The sequence below is a fragment of the Hyperoodon ampullatus genome, assembly GCF_949752795.1.
Source record: "Hyperoodon ampullatus genome assembly, chromosome: 18".
NCBI classification, from domain to species: domain Eukaryota; kingdom Metazoa; phylum Chordata; class Mammalia; order Artiodactyla; family Ziphiidae; genus Hyperoodon; species Hyperoodon ampullatus.
The window spans coordinates 24,450,051-24,474,993 of record NC_136931.1 but is presented as its reverse complement, the minus strand read 5'-3'; the positions used below and the strand labels follow the sequence as shown (position 1 = coordinate 24,474,993).

The 24,943-nt window shown below is 38.1% G+C and overlaps 1 protein-coding gene across 1 annotated transcript in view; it reads right to left on the bottom strand.

The window, feature by feature from the left end:
• Positions 1 to 24,943, bottom strand: part of CDH8 (cadherin 8) — a gene marked incomplete at its 3' end in the record, with an annotated part of 356,559 nt that overhangs the window by 124,956 nt on the left and 206,660 nt on the right. Inside the window, exons 5-6 of the mRNA XM_079723723.1 lie at positions 23,786 to 23,973; positions 18,561 to 18,814 (exon numbers count right to left, since the gene is read on the bottom strand). Coding sequence (XP_079579849.1) covers positions 18,561 to 18,814; positions 23,786 to 23,973 — 442 coding nt within the window. The remainder of the gene's footprint in view (positions 1 to 18,560; positions 18,815 to 23,785; positions 23,974 to 24,943) is intronic.

The window sequence follows — 24,943 nt, the reverse complement described above, 5'->3', positions numbered from 1 at the left end:
TGCTTATATTGCAGTGAGTAAGGGTCCCCAGATGTGCCTGTGAAAGGGAAGGTGTGGTCAGAGATGACACCAAGAGGCATCTGTTTGGGGACAGGAAAAATGAGTAGCATTTTTCCAGGCAGAATATGTAGGGAGAGCATCCTCAGCAGGAAGAAATGCATGGAGAAAATCTTGAGTTTGGGTTTGTTTAGGAAAGTAGACAATTAAAGGACCAGACTAGGTGTGGTGAGAGCAAAGTTCTGACAGATGAGCAACCTATCATTTCCTCCCCATCCTTTCTTTCATTTTGCCTCTTCCATCCTTCTTTCCTTCACTCTTTATGGAATATCTCTCATGTACAAGGCATTGTGTTAGTTGCCAAGACAGACATGGCCTTGCTTGCTCTCATGTAACTGAGTCTATATCTGGAGAAAGACAATGAAAGGAAATAAGATTTTTTAAAGCTTACGGTGATGTATTCATGAAGAAGAAAAGAAAAGGGATGAGATGTGTAGAATATTATTAAAATATGCCTATCAAAAGAAACAGCAAATATGAAAAGTCTGAGTTAGGAAGATATTCAGTATGTTTGAAGACTTTAACAAAGGATAGTATTGTTGAAGTTCAAGATTCAGTGGAGGGAGGGCATCAGGAGTACATCAGGAAGGACCTTGGAAACTGTGCAGAGGAATTAATTTTTTCACTTGTAGGAGATGGGGAGCCACTTGAAAAAAAATACAGCAGGAGAGTGATATGACCTAAACCACAGCCAGATTTCACAGAACTTTCTGTGATGTAGAAATGTGCTCTGTGCTGTCCAAGATGGTAACCACTAGCTGTATGTGGCTATTTAGCCCTTGAAATCTAGCTAGTGTGATTGAGGGATTGAAATTTTTATTGTATTTAATTTAAATTCATTTTATTTGCATTCAAAGAGCCACATGTGGTTAGTGGCTGCTGTATCAGCAGAGATCTAAACTGAGTTAGAGATCACTTTGGCACCTGTGTGGATATCAAATGGCGGGAGATGGGCAAATGGGGCTCTTCGTAACTGCTCACATGAGAGATGATGGTGTTCGAGCTTAGGAACTAAAATAAACAGGACATGGTAATTATTTGGATGTGGGAAGTAAAGGACATTAAGGAATCTTGAAGAAACACCCTTATGGAAGGCTCATAACCTCTTCTATTAATCTACATTGCTTTCAAATTAGACATCGATCCTCTTTTGGCTTCTTTTAACCATATTTATCTAATTAATCACCAAATACACCAAACTGGTCAAAAAATTTACATAAAGATTAGCAAACTATAATTAACTCTTTCCAGAAATGCAATCTGGAATTTATAGGAGCTATGTGATATTTCTCTCGGGTGTGTGCTTTTTATGATGGGAGATTAGGAGTTATGAGGATAAACTCTTTCACACCCATGATGACCTTGACCCTCACTGTTCACCCTCAAGTGACAGGAATCCCAACCAACTCCCATGAATCTCTGTAGGCTCACAGTGACTTAAGGATGTCAGGGGAAATCTAGCAGTGAAGAGTATCCTTTAACTGCCTTAGATATCTTTTGGGGGCTGTCAATCATGCCAATAATGACTTTTCTCTATAAGAAAGGATATTCAAAGTTGAATGCTACATGGACAATAAAACAGAGATGGTGTGAGACAGAAAAACACATCATTGTGTAGCAGTATGGGCCGTAGGACCATATACAGAATTAAGATTTAATAATATATTCAGTGCATTTATTGTGGCCTTCCTGATTTTCAGCCTCTCTGCTAAGCCCTGTATATTAATTTCTTAGTTAATCCTCTCTTTAAATTACTTGTGTAGCCTACAAAAAATGTCATGACTCTCAGTGTTTGTAGTTGTAAAATGAAGATAATATACATTTTTTCCCAGTCATGAAGTTAGTGAGATAATAAGTATAATATCCTGGCCACAGTATCTGACACTTAATAAATTCTTAGTCAATGTTGAATAGCTATCAGAAAGGTGGTATTTGATTATACGTTTGTCCCATTTTTGTCAAAACCATTTATCATATGGAAAAATAAGTGTTTACGGAAAACATGCACATGAAGAAATAATAAAAGAGTAGTGCACAGCTATATTGAAGCAAGTTTTTTGAAAATGTCATAAAGTTATATACACTTAGAAATTTTAATTGGACATTCAGGCTCAGTAAATGCAAAAGACATATGGTAAGTGCTGAGAATTAAGAGGTAAACAAGGTGTGGCCTGTTAACTCTTAAGAACTAGAAATGCATTTATATTGAAATAGTTTGTTTGCTTGTCTATCACAACAGAAATAACACAAGCACACCATTTCAGTATTCAACCAGATATAATCTTTCTAGGGGGACAAAAGTATTTAAGTTGACCATCCCAAACTTGACTTGGATCCTGAGGCCCATTTGTAGGCACTTCAACTAAGCCTATTCCATTCCCCAGCAAACTGACTTCAAACACACAGGAGAGAGCTAATAAACGTTTGATAGATGGATGGAAATGGCATTTCTCCATTTTTAACACATTCTCTTCTTAAATATGCAATATTATGTTTTCCTCTGCAACACTAAGTCAAATCTAATTGTCCTTTATCAAAAGTAAGGTTGTATAACATATTGTGTCAAATCGGAATATAGGAATATAAGGAAAAATAAAGGTTTGGTTGAAATGACTCCCATAAATATTTGAACATAAGAGTATCAACCTCCCTTTGTTGGGATGCAAAATAGGGGATTTATTTTGCCTTATGAGTGTAATAATGTTAGATAACAGTGCTCAGCCTATACAATCAGCTTTGCTTCTCTCAGAATATAAACATTATTATTAAGTTTTGTACCCTAGAGGGAACAGAGACTTCACCAATCAGAAATAAATAAATAAATAAATACATTTAAAATCCCACATCAGCCCTTTAATTTCTTTCCTCTTTCAAGCTTCTTATGCTATTTTTCCATCTTAGATTACTTGTTTTAAAATAGTTGATCAATACATGCAGTTTGATAATTTTTTAAACACCTTTATTGGAGTATAATTGCTTTACAATGTTTTGTTAGTTTCTGCTGTGTAACAGAGAAAATCAGCTTTATGTATACATATATCCCCATATCGCCTCCCTCTTGTGTCTCCCTCCCACCCTCCCTATCCCACCCCTCTAGGTGGTCACAAAGCACTGAGCTGATCTCCCTGTGCTATGTGGCTGCTTCCCACTAGCTATCTATTTTACATCTATCTATTTTATCTATTTTACATTTATATCCATGCCACTCTCTCACTTCATCCCAGCTTACCCTTCCCCCTCCCTGTTTCCTCAAGTCCATTCTCTACGTCTGCATCTTTATTCCTGTCCTGCCCCTAGGTTCATCAGAACCTTTTTTTTTTTTTTTTTAGGCTCCATATATATGTGTTACCATATGGTATTTCTTTTTTTCTTTCTGACGTACTCCACACTGTATGACAAACTCTAGGTCCATCCACATCACTACAAATAACTCAATTTCGTTTCTTTTTATGGCTGAGTAATATTCCATTGTATATATGTGCCACATCTTCTTTATCCATTCATCTGTCAATGTCCTGGTATTGTAAATAGAGCTGCAACGAACACTGTGGTACATGACTCTTTTTGAATTATGATTTTTTCAGGGTATATGCCCAGTAGTGGGATTGCTGGGTCATACAGTAGTTCTATCATTAGTTTTTAAGAAACCTCCATAGTGTTCTCCATAGTGGCTGTATGAATTTAATTCCCACCAACAGTGCAAGAGGATTCCCTTTACTCCACACCCTCTCCACCATTTATGGTTTGTAGATTTTCTGATGATGGCCATTCTGACCGGAGTGAGATGATACCTCATTGTAGTTTTGATTTGCATTTCTCTAATGATTAGTGATGTTGAGTATCCTTTCATGTGTTTGTTGGCAATCTGTGTATCTTCTTTGGAGAAATGTCTATTTAGGTCTTCTGCCCATTTTTGGATTGGGTTGTTTGTTTTTTTGATATTGAGCTACATGAGCTGCTTATATATTTTGGAGATTAATCCTTTGTCAGTTGCTTCATTTGCAAATATTTTCTCCCATTCTGAGGGTTGTCTTTTCATCTGTTTATGGTTTCCTTGCTGTGCAAAAGCTTTGAAGTTTCATTAGGTTCCATTTGTTTATTTTTGTTTTTATTTCCATTACTCTAGGAGGTGGGTCAAAAAGGATCTTGCTGTGATTTATGTCAAAGAGTGTTCTTCCTATGTTTTCCTGTAAGAGTTTTATAGTGTCTGGCCTTCCATTTCGGTCTTTAATCCATTTTGACTTTATTTTTGTGTATGGTGTTAGGAAGTATTCTAATTTCATTCTTTTACATGTAGCTGTCCAGTTTTCCCGGCACCACTTATTGAAGAGGCTTTCTTGTCTCCATTGTATATTCTTGCCTCCTTTATCAAAGATAAGGTGACCATATGTGTGTGGGTTTATCTCTGGGTTTTCTATCCTTTCCATTGATCTATAGTTCTGTTTCTGTGCCAGTACCATACTGTCTTGATTACTGTAGCTTTGTAGTATAGTCTGAAGTCTCAGAGCCTGATTCCTCCAGCTCCATTTTTCTTTCTCAACATTGTTTTGGCTATTCGGGGTCTTTTCTATTTCCATACAATTTGTGAAATTTTTTGTTCTAGCTCTGTGAAAAATGTCAGTGGTAGTTTGATAGGGATTGCATTGAATCTCTAGATTGCTTTGGGTAGTACGGTAATTTTCACAATGTTGACTCATCCAATCCAAGAACGTGGTATATCTCTCCATCTGTCTATATTGTCTTTAATTTCTTTCATCAGTGGCTTACAGTTTTCTGAGTACAGGTCTTTTACCTCCTTAGGTAGGTTTATTCCTAGGTATTTTATTCTTTGTTGCAATGGTAAATGGGAATGTTTCCTTAATTTCTCCTTCAAATTTTTCATCATTAGTGTATAGGAATGAAACATATTTCTATGCATTAATTTTGTATCCTGCTACTTTACCAAATTCATTGATTAGCTCTAGTAGTTTTCTGGTAGCATCTTTAGGATTAGCTGTGTATAGTGTCATCTGCAAACAGTGACAGCTTTACTTCTTCTTTTCCAATTTGGAGTCCTTTTATTTCTTTTTCTTCTCTGATTGCTGTGGCTAAAACTTCCAAAACTATGTTGAATAATAGTGGTAACAGTGGGCATCCTTGTCTTGATCCTGCCTCAGCTCTTCTCCATTGAGAATGATGTTGGCTCTGGGTTTGTCATATGTGGCCTGTATTATGTTGAGGTAAGTTCCCTCTATGCCTACTTTCTGGAGAGTTTTTATCATAAATGGGTGCTGAATTGTGTCAAAAGATTTTGCTGCATCTATTGAGATTATCATATGGTTTTAATCCTTCAATTTGTTAATACAGTGTATCACATTGATTGATTTGCATGTATTGAAGAATCCTTGCATTCCTGGGATAAACCCCACTTGATCATGGTGTATGATCCTTTTACTGTGCTGTTGGATTCCGTTTGCTAGTATTTTGTTTAGGATTTTTGCATCTATGTTCATCAGTGATATTGGTCTGTAGTTTTCTTTTTTTGTGACATCTTTGACTGGTTTTGGTATCAAGGTGATGGTGGCCTCGTAGAATGAGTTTGGGAGTGTTCCTCCCTCTGCTATATTTTGGAACAGTTTGAGAAGGGTAGGTGTTAGCTGTAATCTAAATGTTTGATAGAATTCACCTGTGAAGCCGTCTGGTCCTGGGCTTTTGTTTGTTGGAAGATTTTTAATCACTGTTTCAATTTCAGTGCTTGTGATTGGTCTATGTATATTTTCTATTTCTTCCTGGTTCAGTCTCGGAAGGTTGTGCTTTTCCAAGAATTTGTCCATTTCTTCCAGGTTGTCCATTTTATTGGCATATAGTTGCTTGTAGTAAGCCCTTTTGATTCTTCGTATTTCTGCAGGGTGAGTTGTTACTTCTCCTTTTTCATTTCTAATTCTGTTGAGTCTTCTCCTTTTTCTTCTTGATGAGTCTGGCTAATGGTTTATCAATTTTGTTTACCTTCTCAAAAAACCAGCTTTCCGTTTTCTTGATCTTTGCTATTGTTTTCTTCATTTCCTTTTCATTTATTTCTGATCTGATCTTTATGATTTCTTTCCTTCTGCTAACTTTGGGTTTTTTTCGGTTCTTCTTTCTCTAATTGTTTTAGGTGTAAGATTAGTTTGTTCATTTGAGATTTTTCTTGTTTCTTGAAGTAGGATTGTATTGCTATAAACTTCGCTCTTAGAACTGCTTTTGCTGCACCCCATAGGTTTTGGGTCATCGTGTTTTCATTGTCATTTGTTTCTAGGTATTTTTTGATTTCCTGTTTGATTTATTCAGTGATATCTTGGTTATTTAGTAGCTTATTATTTAGCCTCCGTTTGTTTTTAAGTTTTTTTCCCCGTAATTGCTATCTAGTCTCATAGCATTGTGTTCAGAAAAGATACTTGATACAATTTCAGTTTTCTTAAATTTACCAATGCTTAATTTGTGAACCAAGATATGATCCTGGAGAATGTTCCATGAGCAGTTGAAAAGAAAGTATATTCTGTTGTTTTTGGATGGAGTGTCCTATAAATATGAATTAAGTCCATCTTGTTTAATGTGTCATTTAAAGCTTGTGTTTCCTCATTTATTTTCATTTTGGGTGATCTGTCCATTGGTGAAAGTGGGGTGTTAAAGTCCCCTACTATTTTGTGTTACTGTTGATTTCCCCTTTTACGGCTGTTAGCATTTGCCTTATGTAGTGAGGTTCTCCTATGTTGTGTGCATAAATATTTACAATTGTTATATCTTCTTCTTGGATTGATCCTTGATCATTATGTAGTGTCCTTCTTTGTCTCTTGTAATAGTCTTTATTTTAAAGTCTATTTTGTCTGATACGAGAATTGCTACTCCAGCTTTCTTTTGATTTCCATTTGCATGGAATATCATTTTCCATCTTTCAGTCTGTATGTGTCGCTAGGTCTGAAATGGGTCTCTTGTAGACAGCATATATATGGTCTTGTTTTTGTATCTATTCAGCCAGTCTATGTCTTTTGGTTGGAGCATTTAATCCATTTACATTTAAGGTAATTATCAATATGTACATTCCTATTACCATTTTCTTAATTGTTTTGGGTTTGTTTTTGTAGTAGGTCTTTTCCTTCTCTTGTGTTTCCTGCCCAAAGATGTTCCTTTAGCATTTGTTGTAAAGGTGGTTTGGTGATGCTGAATTCTGTTAACTTTTGCTTGTCTGTACAGGTTTTAATTGCTCCATAGAATCTGAATGAGATCCTTGCTGGATAGAGTAATCTTGCTTGTAGGTTTTTCCCCTTTCACCACTGAAATATGTCCTGCCACTCCCTTCTGGCTTGCAGAGTTTCTGCTGAAAGATCAGCTGTTAACCTTACGGGGGTTCCCTTGTATGTCATTTGTTGCTTTTCCCTTGCTGGTTTTAATATTTTTTTCTTTTTATTTAATTTTTGATAGCTTGATTAATATGTGCCTTGGCGTGTTTCTCCTCGTATATGTCCTGTATGGGACTCTCTGCAGTTCCTTGACTTGATTGACTATTTCCTTTACAATGTTAGGGACGTTTTCAACTATAATCTCTTCGAATGTTTTCTCAGACCCTTTCTTTTTCTTTTTTCTTCTGGGACCCCTATAATTTGAGCGTTGGTTCATTTAATGTTGTCCCAGAGGTCTCTGAGACTGTCCTCAATTCTTCTCATTCTTTTTTCTTTATTCTGCTCTGCGGTAGCTATTTCCACTATTTTGTCTTCCAGGTCACTTATCCATTCTCCTTCCTCATTTATTCTGGTATTGATTCCTTCTAGACAATTTTTCATTTCATTTATTGTGTTGTTCATCCTTGTTTGTTTGCTCTTTAGTTCTTCTAGGTCCTTGTTAAACGTTTCTTGTATTTTCTCTATTCTATTTCCAAGATTTTGGATCATCTTTACTATCATTACTATGAATTCTTTTTCAGGTAGACTGCCTATTTCCTCTTCATTTATTTGGTCTGGTGGGTTTTTACCTTGCTCCTTCATTTGTTGCTTATTTTTCTGTCTTCCCATTTTGCTTAACTTACTGTCTTTGGGGTCTCATTTTCTCAGGCTGCACGTTCATAGTTCCCATTGTTTTTGGTGTCTGCCCCCAGTGGGTAAGGTTGGTTCAGTGGCTTGTGTAGATTTCCTAGTGGAGGGCACTGGTGCCTGTGTTCTGGTGGGTGGGGCTGGATCTTGTCTTTCTGGTGGGCAGGGCTGCATCCAGTGTTGTGTTTCAGGATGTCTGTAAACTTAGTATATTTTAGGCTGTATCTCTGCTGATGTGTGGGGTTGTGTTCCTGCCTTGCTAGTTGTTTGGCATGGGGCATCCGACACTGGAGCTTGGTGGCTGTTGGGTGGAGCTGGGTCTTAGCATTGAGATGGAGAATGCTGGGAGAGCTCTCGCTGATTGATATTACACGGGTCTCGGTGGTCTCTGGTGGTCCAGTGTCCTGAACTTGGCTCTCCCACCTCAGAGGTTCAGGCCTGACACCAGGCCCAAGCACCAAGACCCTGTCAGCCACATATTTTGGGCAGCCGTCCTGTCATGGAGTTGCCTGAGGGCCGGGCATCCTGTCGGGGGCTCCTCTCCTTGGGTCCCGGAGATGCCTGAGGGGTGGCCTCCTGTCAGGGGCTTCCCAGTCAGGTGCAGTCACCTGAGGGCCAGGCGTTGGGTCTGAGTCATGCGGCGCGCTGGGCGCTAGCCTTCTCTGCTCCAGGGCACAGCACTGGGGGGTTCGGCCAGCATCTGAGACCCAAGTTACAGCTTCCATCAGGTTTATATCTGAGCCCCAGGTTTACGACTTCAAGATTCTCCAAACTTTTTTTCTTTTTATCTGTGCTCAGTCTACTTCCACTTGCTCATAGGGGGACTGCATTCAGAGGCCTCTCCTCCTGCACTTCAGACCAGAGTTTCTCATCAGTTTGATAATTTTTCATTATTGTTAGTCAGGTTTACCATACCACACTGGTTAATGTTTCAGCTAAATCAATTTGCCGCTTTAGCATTTGCATCTAAAAACGTAGAACAAATATATATTTGCCTAAGAGAAGACACTGTAGTTTGGAGGTAACATGTGCATTTGGAGCTAGATGACTAGCAGCGTGAAGTTGGGCAAATTACTCCACCAGTAAAGAGGTTCCGTGCACTTATCCGTGATGGACATACTCGGGGCAGATGTCCCTTTAAGGAAGGATGCCAGAGCTGTAGGATGAGCGGGCAGGGGAGACCCTCTAGACAGCAGGTCCTTAGAATCTGCCTCTTTTGCAGAAATTGTCCTCTCCAGGAGTTACCTGGAGATTAAGTCAGCAGAGGGATAAAGGCCCTACCATTCTGGCAGGACATAGGACTCCTCTGATGATCAATACTCATCCCACTGGGTTGGGCCAAGGCTTTGCTGGGATCGCACTGCAGTTTTACTGTTCCCTAAGTCTGCCTGCTTCTGTCCCCTTCCAGTCACAGGTGCTGCCCTCTAACAAACAGCTTGCACTTCAAACTCTATCTGCTTCCCAGGAAAACAACCTGCAACCAATGTGTTTAATGGGGATAAGAATACAGGTAATTCATAGAGTTCATGTAATACAGTGTAAATGAGACATATGTGAAGGGCACTGTGCTAAAACACTAAATAGGCATGACTGAAGATCCACAAAAAATTTCTGGTATTACTCATTAAATATCTACTCTTGTACTGGAGAATGCATGTTAGAGTTTGTTGAACATACTCCAGCAAGTCTGTTCCAAGTGAAATTCTATTTCATGCCACTTCATGCTTTCAGAGAGAGAAATGCTACTGTGCAAGTCAGAGGTTTTGTCAAGGCATTGAAGTGCAGAGGCTAGAGTCTGGCTAAGGCAATCATCAGCCTCAGTTCTAAAAACCCTGTATCGTAGTCATCACTGAGGCCCGGAGAACGGAAGGAGCAGGTAGAAAAATAGGGTATTATGAGAAATTCATGCAAGAAACAAATATATTCCCCAGTCCAAGAGAGTGAGCATCTCAGTCTTTTTCAGGATGTCCTTTCACAGTGTGTATGGCAGTTATGGTGATTTTCCCCAAAGCTACACTAAATGAAGCCAGATTTTTCTGGCTGACTCAACCTAAGTGCACACTGTCAGGTGCCCCATGAGAACTAACGTCCCAAGGGTTCTAAGGCAAGTGTGGGGGACATCAACCCCATCATATACAGCTGGACTCTAATAAAAGAATTTGTTTAAAAAATATTTTTAAAATCTTACCTTTAGGGAGTTTGCTAGACAGAATAAGATCCTGGAATTATGTGAGAACCAACTATTCAAATTACTGATGAAAATCCATGCTCTTACCAGTCTATGGTAGAAGATGACAAACTCTTTGGTAAAGTAAATATCTTAGGCTTTGCAGGTCATACTGTCTCTGTCACAACTATTCCAATGCAGAGTGGCTGTGTTCCAATAAAACTTTATTTTTAAAAAATGTGGGAGGCCAGATTCGGCACGCAGGCTATGGTTTGCTGACTTCTGGCCTCATGCAATAGACTTAAAGTATTCACTAGTCATGGGTCCTCCCTTAAGTAGGTTCTATGGAAAGGAAAAGGGGGCAACGTATATTCGACTACACAAATAGGAATAAGTGTCATGATGTTTGCAATGCTCTGCAATGCTTGATGTATTGGAATCTAGAGTACAGACCAGCACAGAAGCCTGAATGTCCTTTACGTCAAATGTTTCAGATTCTCTGAAAAATTACAGAAAGTTCAAAGACTAAATCTCTCCTTCTTAAAGAGTGCAAAGGGGCTTCCCTGGTGGCGCAGTGGTTGAGAGTCCACCTGCCGATGCAGGGGACATGGGTTCGTGCCCCGGTCCAGGAAGATCCTACATGCTGCGGAGCGGCTGGGCCCGTGAGCCATGGCCGCTGAGCCTGCGCGTCCGGAGCCTGTGCTCCGCAACGGGAGAGGCCACAACAGTGAGAGGCCCACGAACGGCAAAAAAAAAAAAAAAAAAAAAAAAGAGTGCAAAGCCTCTCAGCCAAGTAACTCATCTATGAAATCCTGGTGTAAAGAAACTTGAGTTCAAATTGATCTGGCTGCCCTGTCTTTAGTCCTAGTGATGTTCCTTAGAGCCCAGTTAGGGAGATGCTGCTCTTGGAGAAGGGCAGTGTATATTCTAGTTTCCAAATTTAACAGGAATAAATGCACTTTTATATTATAAAAACTATTTTGCTGTGGCAAATTTATAGGAACATACAATGTTGAGCCAACTGCAAGGAAAGATGTTGTTTAGAGCCACTAATAATGAAATAAAGCCCTTAGTTATGAATCAGTTATATATTTCACTGAACTCCAACTGTTTCTTTCTCACTGTTTAATTTCATTCTAGCTTTTGTTATTATGCCTAAAGAAACCATTTTAACATTTTCTCCCATGCACTTCGAGTATCAAAAATTCCATCTACAAGTTTTCAACTTTTGCCTCTAATTGCTCTACTGGTTGCTCTAACTGCTTTAATAAATAATATTATCTGAGTTCTGCTAGTCCCAGAATTCTAAAGTCCCTGCATCACATATTATTTATTATTCCTTTAAGGGAAAAAAGGAGTCTTTTTTCTACCCAAAGCTTCTCTTTATAGTGAGAGAGAAAGAGGAGGGAGGAAGGGAGAGAGGGAATAAAAAATGAGAGAAAATTATATACATACAGTCCACCCTCCAGATTAATACTAGGTTCTCTAGAGTGTGAGATATTTCCACTTTAACATCACTGGATATCTGTGGTTGCTTCTATTGCAATTCCTTAGAGAACTAGGAAACCTCTTCCTCTATGTGACCCTAAAGTTCCATAATCTAGTTTTGTTTATCATTTTCAGATATCCTTAAAGGTTAGTTAGATAAATGTGAAAGACTTGAATTTAACATGGCTATTTAACCAGCCTCCTTAGTATAGAACAAGGTCCATGAGGGCAGAGGATCTGTCTTTATAGAAATTCCTTAGGAAACCATAGATTAGATATAGATATAAATATATAGATATGGATATAGACAAGTCATATGTGCCATAGAATGTAATATATAGTATATATAACACGTTATATATATATATATATATATATATATATATATATATATATAGTGTAATGTGAATGAATGGCCATGTGACTAAATGAATATATGACTTAATTAATATTAATCACTATTAGCTGAATTAGCAGTACAGTGAGTGTTTTGGGAAAATGACTTGGAAAAGCTGGTACTGTTGAATTGGGAGACAATCAAATTTTAACTGGCTAAGAGTGTGCAGGAACTAAGTGACCAAGTTTTACTTGTTTTAAAAAGACTTAGTCCATGTACTAGACCCTTGTACGCTGTTGGTAGGAATGCAAAGTGGTGCAGCAGCTATGGAAAACAGTATGAAATTTCCTAAAAAAATTAAAATAGAACTACCATATAATTCAGCAATCTCACTTCAAGGCATTTATTCAAACTAATTGAAATCATATTAGCACTCCTACATTCATTGCAGCATTATTCACAATAGCCAAGATGTGGAAACAACCAAAATGTCCATCGACAGATGAATGGATAAAGAAAATGTGGTGTATAGACAGAATGGAGTATTATTCAGCCTTAAAAAGAAGAAAATTCTGTGATGTGCGGCAACATCGATGAGCCTGGAGGACATTTTGCTAAGTACAAGAAACCAGTCGCAGAAGGATGTTATAGCATGATTCCACTTATATGAGGTATCTAAAATAGTCAGCCATGGAAGCATAGAATGGTGGTTGCCAGGGGCTGGGAGAAGGGAGGAATGAGAAGTTGCTAGTCAATGGCTATAAAGTTTCAGTTACGCAAGACAAATAAGTTTTAGGGATGTGCTGTATAACATTGTGCTTGCAGTTAACAGTACTGTGCTGTACACTTAAAAATCTGTTAAAAGGGTAGATCTCATGTAAAGTGTTCTTATCACAATTAAAAACAACAACAACAAAAAGACAAGGTCTCTTGGGAGTTATTGCAAGATTGAGGAGAGAGTCAATCAATACACAGGTTATTCGCCAAACAATTGCCAGCTTTTCTACAGTATGAAACATTTCCACTGTAGCATCATTGGACATCAGGACTGTAAGAAGTGTTTTCAGGAAAAGAGCTCATTAACAGCAAGCCTGGTAACTGAGGCGAATTATAAAAATGCCAGAATACAAGTAGGAAAAAAAAGAAAAAGCAGTGTCTTGTGTTAAGTGGGCACTTACATTCAAGAGAGGAATTAGGGCACGGAGCACTGTGGCCGCCATGGTCATGTGTCAGCCTGCTTCGCCTGCTGAATGGCCATCATTCCCACTTTTAATTTAAGCAGCTCATGTAGTCTCACTCACGGAGAATGCTTTGCAAAAAATAAATAGGAAGCAACTATCTAAAAAAACAGTCACATGCCACTCAAAGCCATGGTGAAATCAAATATACACTTGACATGACTTTACTGAGCGGAAAAAAATGAGCCGTAGCAGGTTTACATGAAAGCACTGACCTGTATTTAACACCTACTCTGTGCTAGGAACTTTTACCTTAAGGATAAACAATTTGCTCCCTCAAATGCCATTTCAGAGTGTCTATCACAAAGTACCGACTCAGTAAACATTAGCTGTCATCATCCTACACACCTCATGCAAAGTACCAGAACGTAGCAAAGCATGCACAGACATAGTCGTCAGTGGTAAAAAGAAACCCGGGTTTAAACCCTGGCCCCACACCCCCTGCCATGTCAACATGCACAGGAAGCATCTTTTCAGAGTCTCAGTCTCCTTCTCCATAACGCTGGAATCATACTGACTACTTCATAGGTGTCTTTTGTGAGAACTAAGTGAAATGATACATAATAGAAACTTAGCACAATGTCTGACTCATCAAATAACAATAACGTTGTTTTTCCCTTTACCTCCCTAATCACAATTTGGTTCACAACCGATAGTAACAAACCCATACAAAGGGGCTAGACTGATGAGAAAGGAACACTCCACCCATACTCTGGTTAACTCCACAGACCTGATATATGTATGCTCCTTTTTCCTGGTATGCTTCCTGGACTGAATGAGACTATTTAAAGAATGAATAGTTTATTATTTCAATTAAATTGGTCTGCTAATTCAATGCAGTCTTTTTTATAATAGCCAAGATATGGAAACAACCTAAGTGTCCATCTACGGATGAATGGATAAAGAAGATGTCACACAAACATGTACACGCACACAACGGAATATTAGTCATAAAAAAAGAATGAAATCCTGCCATTTGTGAAAACACAGACAGACCTTGAAGGTATTATGATTAGTGAAATAAGTCAGAGAAAGACAAATACTGTATGATTTTACTCATATGTGTCATCTGAGACAAACTAATGAACAAACAAAATAAAATAAAAACAAATTCATAAATACAGAGAATAGATTAGTAGCTACCAAGAAGGGAACAGGGTTGAGGTGGTGAAATGGATGCAAGGGATCTGCTGTATGGTGATGGACGGTGACTAGACTTGTGGTGGTGCTCTCTCTGTAGTGTATGCAGATGTTGAACTATAATGCTGTACACCTGAAAATTATATAATTAAAAATAAACAAACACATAAAAGAAGATTTTGAGGAAAAAAAATTGGTCCTGCTAAGCCATCACAATACGTAGAGACACAGTTTGAGTCAGAGATCACAGGGAAAGAAAGGGAGTGTGACAAAGGAACAGAAAGCAGGCATTGCACTGCCAGAAAAAAAAAACAAAACTGCACCACAGTTCCATTCTTGACTATTTGTATGACAGGGGGCAAGTTAGTCTTTTCATCCTCCGTTTTCTCATCTGTTATAAATGAGTATACATATTATCTCATAAAGGTGTTAGGAAATGAACTGAATACATTTAGCACATCCCTGCCACATAGTAAGCACTCACTAGTAACAATATTCATCACAGTAGCAAGGGCAAATTAGACTAAATGATGTTAATTAGACTATTTAGCATGTAACTGTTAAATAAAAAATAACAGGTAGTTCTGCATTCTTCTTGAGTAGAAGAATCTCTGCTAAAATGAGTACTAGGATTTTATTTTATTTTATTATTTTTATTTATTTATTTATTTATTTGGAGCAGAGAAAGGTTTATTGCAAGGTGAAATGAGTACTAGGTTTTTAATTTGCATTTAAGATATGAAATTTATGGTAGCTTTATTAGTTGGTAGCGTTAATAGCTCCAAAGATGATATTATCCCAGAATACACATGAGGAAGCTGAGTCTCAAAGAATTCCAAGAGACCAGCTGTCTGACTGGAAGGTAGGAGTGACAGGATTTGAAATGTCTCTGCTGTAGTTTCAAGATACGACATCTTTTAAATAATTTAAACAATCGTATTCTGTATTACTGAGAGGCATACGGTATTGAAGAAAGTAGCACATGCTTAATTAATGTTCCCAGAAGGGAGACGGTAAGACCATGAATTTTGCCTCTGTGTCACTGTCTGTTTGCCCTGATGGGATTATACAGACCTAGATATAGATACAGATACGTTTATAGACATAGAAATAGGTTTAGTTATAATAATTTTAAAATACATGATATTTTCAGCTTGACAATGTGCTCTCAAAAGAAGTTGAGTCTTAGAGGAAGTTGACCAACCAATTAATGACTGCATGTTTTAACATGGCAGATGCCACAATAAATGCCTATTATTTGCTGGATGGCAAGGTAAACATTCCCCTAAAAGATGTGTACATTTTTGTTAGCATATAAAATACAACAGCCCTAAAGAGAAAAATCATGCTTTGTTATTTGTTACTTGATAGTTCCCTGAATATCTGTGTCCTCTAGTTCTGTTTAAAAAGGTTAAATGGCTCTAAATCTGTCTGCTAGACTTATAAGGAACTATGCACTGCTCTGGCTAGTCAGGAAATTTAATTTTCTACACAAATTAACCAATTGTGCATCGATAGAGGAAAGCTGCTCTCCATAACCCAGTTGGGGGACAGGGGTTGGGGGAGGGACAACTGCAAAAGTGCAGAACAGATACTGAAAAATGCAGTTGGTGATTCTTACATTCTAGATTCATTCCTATGGAGCCAGTCCACCTCCAGTCAGAACGGTGTGGGGCTCACTTTCTGAATAGTGCATCAAAACCCTGTTGTAAATGATTTGAAACAGTAATTGCCCCTCCTTTGGGTGGAACCATATATGCCAAGGAACTAGCACTTGCCTGACATCTATCAGAGCTAGAGTATGCCTGTGTCATCAAATGGTACATTATCTGTCCATCTCTTCCTGGTAACACAGCCCCAGATCCCCTTTAGTTCGCCTGGAAACAAAATGCTTCCAAGTTGGGCAGTTGTTGCTAAGCAGCCTCAAGCTTCTTCTTCACCTGCCTTTTATGCCACTGACAATTATAAAAAATAACAATAGCAATAACAATAACAATCAACTACAGTGATAATCATCACTTGATTCCCTGTGAGCTGGAATGATTATCAGTATATCTCCATTTTTACATCAGTCAATGGATAGATTATAAAATGGGCAAAAACATGTGGGGAGCTATGAACCTGGATGTTTACCCACTTCTAACCAATTTGAGGTTAGTATTGGTATCAAAAGTTACTCAAACTTCATCTCTGATGAAAAACATGTTTCTGCACAGGAAGTCTGTTCCCGCTGGTACTATAGATTCCATGTTTGGGGTGTACATGGGATTGCCCTGATATCTGAATCCCCATTTGCCCTGAGGGTCCTCAGCTTGGCATGCTCCTGGCCCCCTATGGGTTCTTTGCTGACAAGAGTAGAAATCTTGACAAGTCAAATGCTAAACTGACCACATGGCTGGTCTCTCAGACCAATCTTGTTTACTTCCTTCATATTCTCTCTTATGCTTGAAGATGTGAAGAAAGTGGCAATTGCTCTGTTCTGTGTTCTTTCAGAAGAAATGGAGTAACAATGGAAAACGGGGCAGATTTATTCATTCAACAAGTACCACTGTCTCTATTTATATTAGAATTTCAGTATAAAGCCATTTCACAACTTCACTATTTAGTCAAAAAATGGATGCCTATGTAAATTTATTTTTCTGGATACTTCCTGCCCTTGTATTCAATACTTGTCCCTCTGATAGATATGATTTTCTTAGCCAAATAGAGGCCATTCTGTGTGTCCACAACTTGTTGAGTTCCTTTAGAACAGAGAATGGGCCACTGACCATTCCTCAAATCCCCTTCTTAGAGGTTGAGCTCTTTTGAAGAAAGGATTTTTTTTTATATCCTTATGAGATACACTCTATTATCCTGAATTTAGAAATGACTTGTGTTAAAAACAACTTTTCTGGACCTGAAAATAATTCTTTTTTTGCCCAAACTCAAATTATTTGGGGTACTGATTATTCTGCTGGGTTTCACCTCCAGCCTTTTTCAGCACCCTTGGGAGTATTGGGAGTTTAATACATAAAAAAGAAGTGAAAAAGTAAAGCTTTCATAAAGCTCACTTGTCTAGAGTTTCCCTGAATAAAGTAATTAGAAAGGTATCTGCCGTAGGTCCCTGTAACTTAGAAATTGAATGACTTGGATATAAGCTGACATCTAACTCATAAATTAACTGGACAATTCTTTAAAACTGTATTCTTCCGTCTAGTTTTCTTTCTCTTTTTCAACAAACATTTCTAAAGCAATATTTGAAATCCACACTCAAACACATCATTAACTAACACTTCACCCTTGAAGACCAGTGGACAAGTTATAGATTTTCAGTGTTCTTTCAGAAGAAAGCTATTTAGCTTGAGCATCTACTGTCATTTGGGTGACTGGCAAAAGAGAAAAGATGTACACAGTTCAACAACAAGAAAAACCCAGAACTGAGCCTTATTTCTAAAAAAAGAAAGAAAAACTTTAACAAAGGATTATATTTCTCATCCTGGGAAAAATTTTGAGCAGGGAAAGTGTAAACAAAAGATATTTTTGAAATGGCAGAGAAAGGTTTTGTCTAAAAGGCACCAATCCAAACATGCTGACCTATAAGAAATGCCCATAAAGTGATAAAAAGATAATTTCAAAGCCAAACACCAAACACAGAAATAAAAGAGGGGGCCTCTTAATGTGTTGAGACAGTGATCTCATGCCTCTAAATTCTTATACATAATTCACTGTAACTGTCAAAGGAGAAAGAAAGAAAAAAAAACAGCAATACTTTTCTAATGCTAGAAAAAAAAAGCACAAACAAGCAAAAATAATATCATATAAAAGATCCACCCAAATGCACTGCAAAATATATTCGATTTTGGCTTTTTCATTGAGCTCTCTGAAAGGTTAATAGCTTTCTTCATCTTGATATTCCTGGCTCTGGGCATTGTATGCAGCTCTTCGCAGGTGTGTGCAACACACACACACAAGCGCAGTACATGTTGACCAAAATTCCTTGGTCATGTGAACACAGTCTCAAAGGCAGCCACACAGACTGCATATGTAATTACATTTTGTACTGATTTGCTTGTCATGCACTATAACCAGTTTTACTTTCAAAAGAGAAATACCTTATAGGACTGGACGTGATGTCGGGGTCACGAGCAGTCACTTGCCCAATCACTGAGTTGAGAGCAGCATTTTCATGAACTTCGAGGAGGTAAGTTGGTGAAGAGAAAACTGGAGGCTCATCTGCATCTTCGACAACAATTTTGACTGTCGCTGTGTCTTTAAAGGGCCCCCTGCTGCTGAAACGCGGGTCAGTGTGGACATTGGCTGCCTCTACCTTCAGTGTATAGGATTTTTTGGTCTCAAAATCCAGAGGCTGTTAAGAAATGACAAAGATGAATATTTCTCACTAATGATCATAGCAGCGAGAACAAATGAGTATAATGCTGATGGATGATCGTTATGTGCATTTAAGCCCATTTGTGAGCCTTAATGGGATCACTCTCCATTCCCCCAGATTCAACCTGTAAATTTTACAGGCATTTATTGATATCTGTTTATTATACAAGCTCAGTGAATCTAATCTCCTACTGTTTTGTTTTGTTTTGCTCATTTCACTTGGAATTCACAAAATATTCACAGTCATGAATTGTGCCATCAAAATTTCACTTCAGAGTCATAATAAAATTTTACTAGTGAAGGCATGATCTGCATACCAATCAGCCAGTTAATCGGGCCTCTGCTCGTCAGAGATAAGGCAGCATCGAACATAATCTCTATCTGGGAAGAATATTTTATCATTTCTGCAACAGTGTGTAAAATGTAAAGAACTAGAAATAATCAGTTTAGTCCATGGAGACATTATAAAGCACAATTTAGCACTAATCCCAACAAAGAGTGTTTTCTTATTTCACTTCCAGAGCATCACTGCTTTACTGATCATGTGGCTAAAATGAGGCTTATTATTTTTTAGGGCATTCTTAGAAGGTCTCTATTATATGAGTTCTGTGCTGTGAAGCAGGTGGGCATATAAAGAAATATGTATAGAGACACATATCTACCTGTGTTTATATTTAGGATAGATAGATAGATATATAGATAGACAAACAGACAGGTAGGTAACTAGGTCTGGTGGTGACTTCCACCAACCAGTTAAAAGCAATTTGAAATTACCTCATTGCACCATTACTGAAGATATTTCTGACCTATTAATGCCTCTTTCCTTAAAAGCCCCAGAGACTTAACTTAATGACCTATGTAAATAGAGGCAGGTAAAAGAACACAGTCCCCTTAAACAACCAGAAGGCCATCTGCATCAGAACCCTCACAGTCCAATTTTCTCAGCAACACATAATACTTCAGATGTCAAGGATGTAATTCTGTCAAGGTTCAAAGAGACAATTTATTTTCGCATGGCAATTCTTATAGGAAAATGAACTTTACATCTGCGGTGCAAGTTAAAAAAAAATAAGCTGGAACACAAGCTAGCATTAGTAAACTCTTTCAGAACTCCTGTACAAGCTTAAATATATATCCTTATTTCAAAATTTTATGTTGAATTTCATTCTAATTGGACTTAGATTTTTTTGATATATTTTCTAATAAACAAGGCAGATACTCAATCCCCTGTCTATTCCGAAATTACTAAACACAAGTACCCGTGTGTACATGAATAGGCAATTCAACATCAACATTTTCACAATTTGCTAATCACCCCTACTGTAACAATTTTGTTATCTCAAATTCTTTACAAACGCTGTTAAACTTAAGAGATTATATTCTGTTTAATTCTTTGTCCAACATAATGACAATCTACCCGAACACATCCTGGTGTCCATGGGATTTTGTCAGACAAAAAAGCGGACCCATGAATTGCAGGAAAATGACTCCTTACAGATTGTTCTCTAGAGTAAAATACATAGGTTTTTTGGTGTCAAGATGTGTAGTATATGCTTCCAAGTTTATGAATAATGGTGAATAAAAATACAGCAAACAGCTAATTGCTTCAGTTTATAAAAGCACCTTATGGTAACAAAGAATAGCAGTTAATAATAACAACAAAAATGACATTAGGAATCATTAGCCAAGGAAAATGTGTCTCTGGGTTAGTCAATAATTGACTCAAGTATAATTATACTGTACTCTATTTCACACATGAGTTTTTAAATACTTTGCAACTCTTAATACTGAGCTCCATCCAGGTTTAAAGTGAGTGTTACTCAGCAGAGTTAAAACAGATGCAGCCATTTTCTTTTCAAAATTGATTTTTAAAATTGATTTTGTATATAAAACTATATCCAGAAAATTCCAGGTTCTCACTTTCAATACCTCCCCAAAAGGGGATTTTAAGAGCATGACCATTGGAAGCACATCCCTGTGTAACATGACAGAGAGAGTCAGATAGTAAGCTTGGAGTCATGTCATTGTAATGCTGATCAAGACAGAGGGCAAAATTATTGGCTCCTGACAGTGTGACCTATTATCTATCTTCTAATTCATGAATCAGCAAATCCATTTTAAAATTAATTTGTACTACTTCATGGCAAGCATATAAAGAACAATGCTGAACAAAATACTCATGATGAAGATAAAAGGGTATTTTTCTTTGCAAATGCCCATGTCTGTAAAATACTGAACTGTGTTCTACACGTTTTTTAATGAATGTAGTTGTCACAATGAGAAATAAATATGGAAAATGTACAGAATTTTTCACATTTACCACACACACACAAATGATCATGAGCAAAAGCAGTCACAGATTGCAATATGGAGAGACATACCATGCTCCTGGACTGGAAGAAGCAATATTGTGAAAATGACTATACTACCCAAAGCAATCTGCAGGTTCAATGCAATCCCTAACAAATTACCAGACACTTTTCATAGAATTAGAGCAAAAAATTATACAATTTGTATGGAAACACAAAAGACCCTGAATAGCCAAAGCAATCTTGAGGTAAAAAAAAAAAGAGCCAGAAGAATCAGATTTCCAACTTCAGGCTATACTACAAAGCTGCAGTAATCAAGACAGTATGGTACTGGCACAAAAACAGAAATATAGATCAATGGAACAGGATAGAAAGCCCAGAGGTAAACCCACGTACATATGGTTACCTTATCTTTGATAAAGGAGGCAAGAATATACAATGGAGAAAAGACAGCCTCTTCAATACGTGGTGCTGGGAAAACTGGACAGCTACATGTAAAAGAATGAAATTAGAACACTCCCTAACACCATACACAAAAATAAGCTCAAAATAGATTAAAGACCTAAATGTAAGGCCAGACACTATAAAACGTTTAGAGGAAAACATAGGAAGAACACTCTTTGACATAAATCACTGCAAGATCCTTTTGGACCCACCTCCTAGAGTATTGGAAATAAAAACAAAAATAAACAAATGGAACCTAATGAAACTTAAAAGCTTTTGCACAGCAAAGGAAACCATAAACAAGATGAAAAGACAACCCTCAGAATGGAAGAAAATATTTGCAAATGAAGCAACTGACAAAGGATTAATCTCCCAAATATATAAACAGCTCATGCAGCTCAATATTAAAAAAACAAATAACCCAATCTAAAAATGGGCAGAAGCCCTAAACAGACATCTATCCAAAGAAGAAATACAGATGGCCAAGAGGCACATGAAAAGATGCTCAACATCACTAATTATCAGAGAAATGCAAATCAAAACTACAATGAGGTATCACCTCACACAAGTCAGAATGGCCATCATCAAAAAATCTACAAACAACAAATGATGAAGAGGGTGCAGAGAAAAGGGAAGCCTCTTGCACTATTGGTGGGAATGTAAATTGATACAGCCACTATGGAGAACAGTATGGAGGTTCCTTAAAAAACTGAAAATAGAACTACTATATGACCCAGGAGTCCCACTACTGGGCATATACCATATTTTGGACATGTGTCCAAAAGACACATGTACCCCAATGTTCATTGCAGCACTATTTACAATAGCCAGGTCATGGAAACAACCTAAATGTCCATCAATATCTGAATGGAAAAAGAAGATGTGGTACATATATGTAATGGAATATTATTCAGCCACAAAAAGAAATGAAATTGGGTCATTCATAGAGATGTGGATGGACCTTGAGTCTGTCATACAGAGTGAAGTAAGTCAGAAAGAGAAAAACAAATATCGTATATTAACTCATATATGTGGACTCCAGAAAAATGGTAGAGATGAACCTATCTGCAGGGCAGGAATAGAAAGGCAGATGTAGAGAACGGACGTGTGGACATGGAGGGGAAGGGAAGGGGAGGATGAATTGGGATATTAGGTTTGACCTAAATACACTACTATGTGTAAAACAGATAGCTAGTGGGAACCTGCTGTATAGCACAGGGAGCTGAGCTTGGTGCTATGTGATGGCCTAGTTGGGTGGGATGGAGGCGGGGAGGGAGGTCCAAGAGGGAGGGGATATGTGTATGCATATGGCTGATTCACTTCACTTTGTGGCACAAACTAAAACAACATTGTAAAGCAATTATACTCCAATTTTAAAAAAGCCATACATTCTTTGTATTATTTATGGAGATGTTTCTTTCTCCAATGGTAGGCCCACACCCAGGAAAAAAGCAAAGATGAGCTTCATTGACCACAATGCTTGGTCATTTGATCACAGTTAGGAGTATCTAATGATAGCAGGGTGGGCCCTGTCCTTCCAGTGCCAGAACTAGCCTGAATAACTGAAGCTGACGACTTTGTCTGTCTTTGAGTTTCCCTAAAAGCAGAGCCTGCAGTGAAGACACAGGGAATTTGAATGCATTTTGCAGAGATATTCTAGGAAGCAGGAGATTAGAAATGGGGAGAGTTCTATAGAAAAGGATGAAAAGCCATTGAACTTGCCACCTCTATGGGCTTATGAGGATTATTCCCACTGAAAATCCTCTAAGGAATCATAAACAATATGCCTCACAATAATTTCTTCAGTGAATAGGAACTGTCCACCAATCTTTGTCCCTCATTGCTTAAAGGTTGCCTTCAGAGTGCTGGCTTTCCTACATAGGTGGATGCTCTGGACAAGAACTGAGCAAGTTCCTGCAGCTCATGGAAAAACACTGAAACACAGAGAGGAAAGAAATGATGGGTGAGGTGGGAGGCTAGCACCACCATGGCCACTGTTTACCGAGGTTTAGCTGAAATATAAAGTAGGACTAGAAGATAGGATGTGCAAAAAGCACTCACTTTTGCACAGCTCAAGAAGGCAAACCTCCTTCAGTTGTAAGATTATGTCAGGAAGCCCACCCAACCCCTACCACCTTCAACATTCAAGTTTCAAAGAGGTATTCTGAAGATGAACAAAACCTTCCTGAGCTTACCTTTCTCAGTCTTATAATGCCATCCTGGGCCTGGGCATCAGAAGTGATTTCAAAGAGTGCTGTTCCATCTCCATCAATGATGTCATATGACGACTGTGCATTTTCACCAATATCCTGATCATTGGCCTTCACCCTCCCTATGGCAGTGCCAAGAACCACATCTTCTGGTACTGAGAAGTGATACAGACCTTAGGAAAGAGGAGAGACATTGAGCACTGCACATATTCCATTCTTCATTCATTCATCTAACAAATATGTATTGGGCACCTCTTTTGCTCTGGCTACTTCTGTACAGATACTACCAATAAAGTGACGGGAAAGACAAAAACAACCTTTCCACTGTGGAACGTACAGTCTTTTAAATGAGTCAGAGACAAATGTTCCCGGAAGAAGCAGTGATCTCTCTTTGAAACTCTTCTGAGTTATGGGACTTATTCAACCATATGTTTACCAAGTACATATTTGGAGCAGAGTTATATCAGGATATTAGTGAGTCTATGTGAATGTTCTTTCCAATTTGCTGTATAATCACATTGGCTGCCCCTGGGGATATTCATTGTTGCCCAACATAAACTATTAAGCTAATTTCAGCACAGATAGATGCAATGTGTAACATACTGAAAGTCACTTTTGAAGTTACCTTTATATTTACAGACTTGTAGACCATTTTTGATAAAATCCAATTACCAAGCTTCTGCTGTGCCCTGCAGCAAGCTGTTCAGACACATGAAACACTCCTCTTGTTACTAAAATTCTCCTTGCTCTGAAGACCAAAAATCCTACCTTCAAAACTCTCCAGGCAAAATACAGTTACAGTGTATGTGGCTTCTCCTATGGGGGCAGGAAAACGTGTCTAATTAGTGATATTAGTCCCATTTTTATTCAGATCACTTTGGCTGTTGTACTGGTGTCACTCACTTTCATTGGTGCAGGAAAAGTTGCCGGTACCCCAACTCCATAACCCCTGGCCATTACCACACCTGCCTTACAGCCAACTGCCAACTCTTGCATTTCTTTGCTGAGGGTTTCCTCTGGACTTCAGAACCCATTTTGTACATTGCCTGTCAGTCCAGAACTATCAGAAAATTAACACCCCCAGAGAAGCAGCCCTCAAAGGCTCATGCAACTTAATATATAAAATTCCAGGCTCCTTGCCCT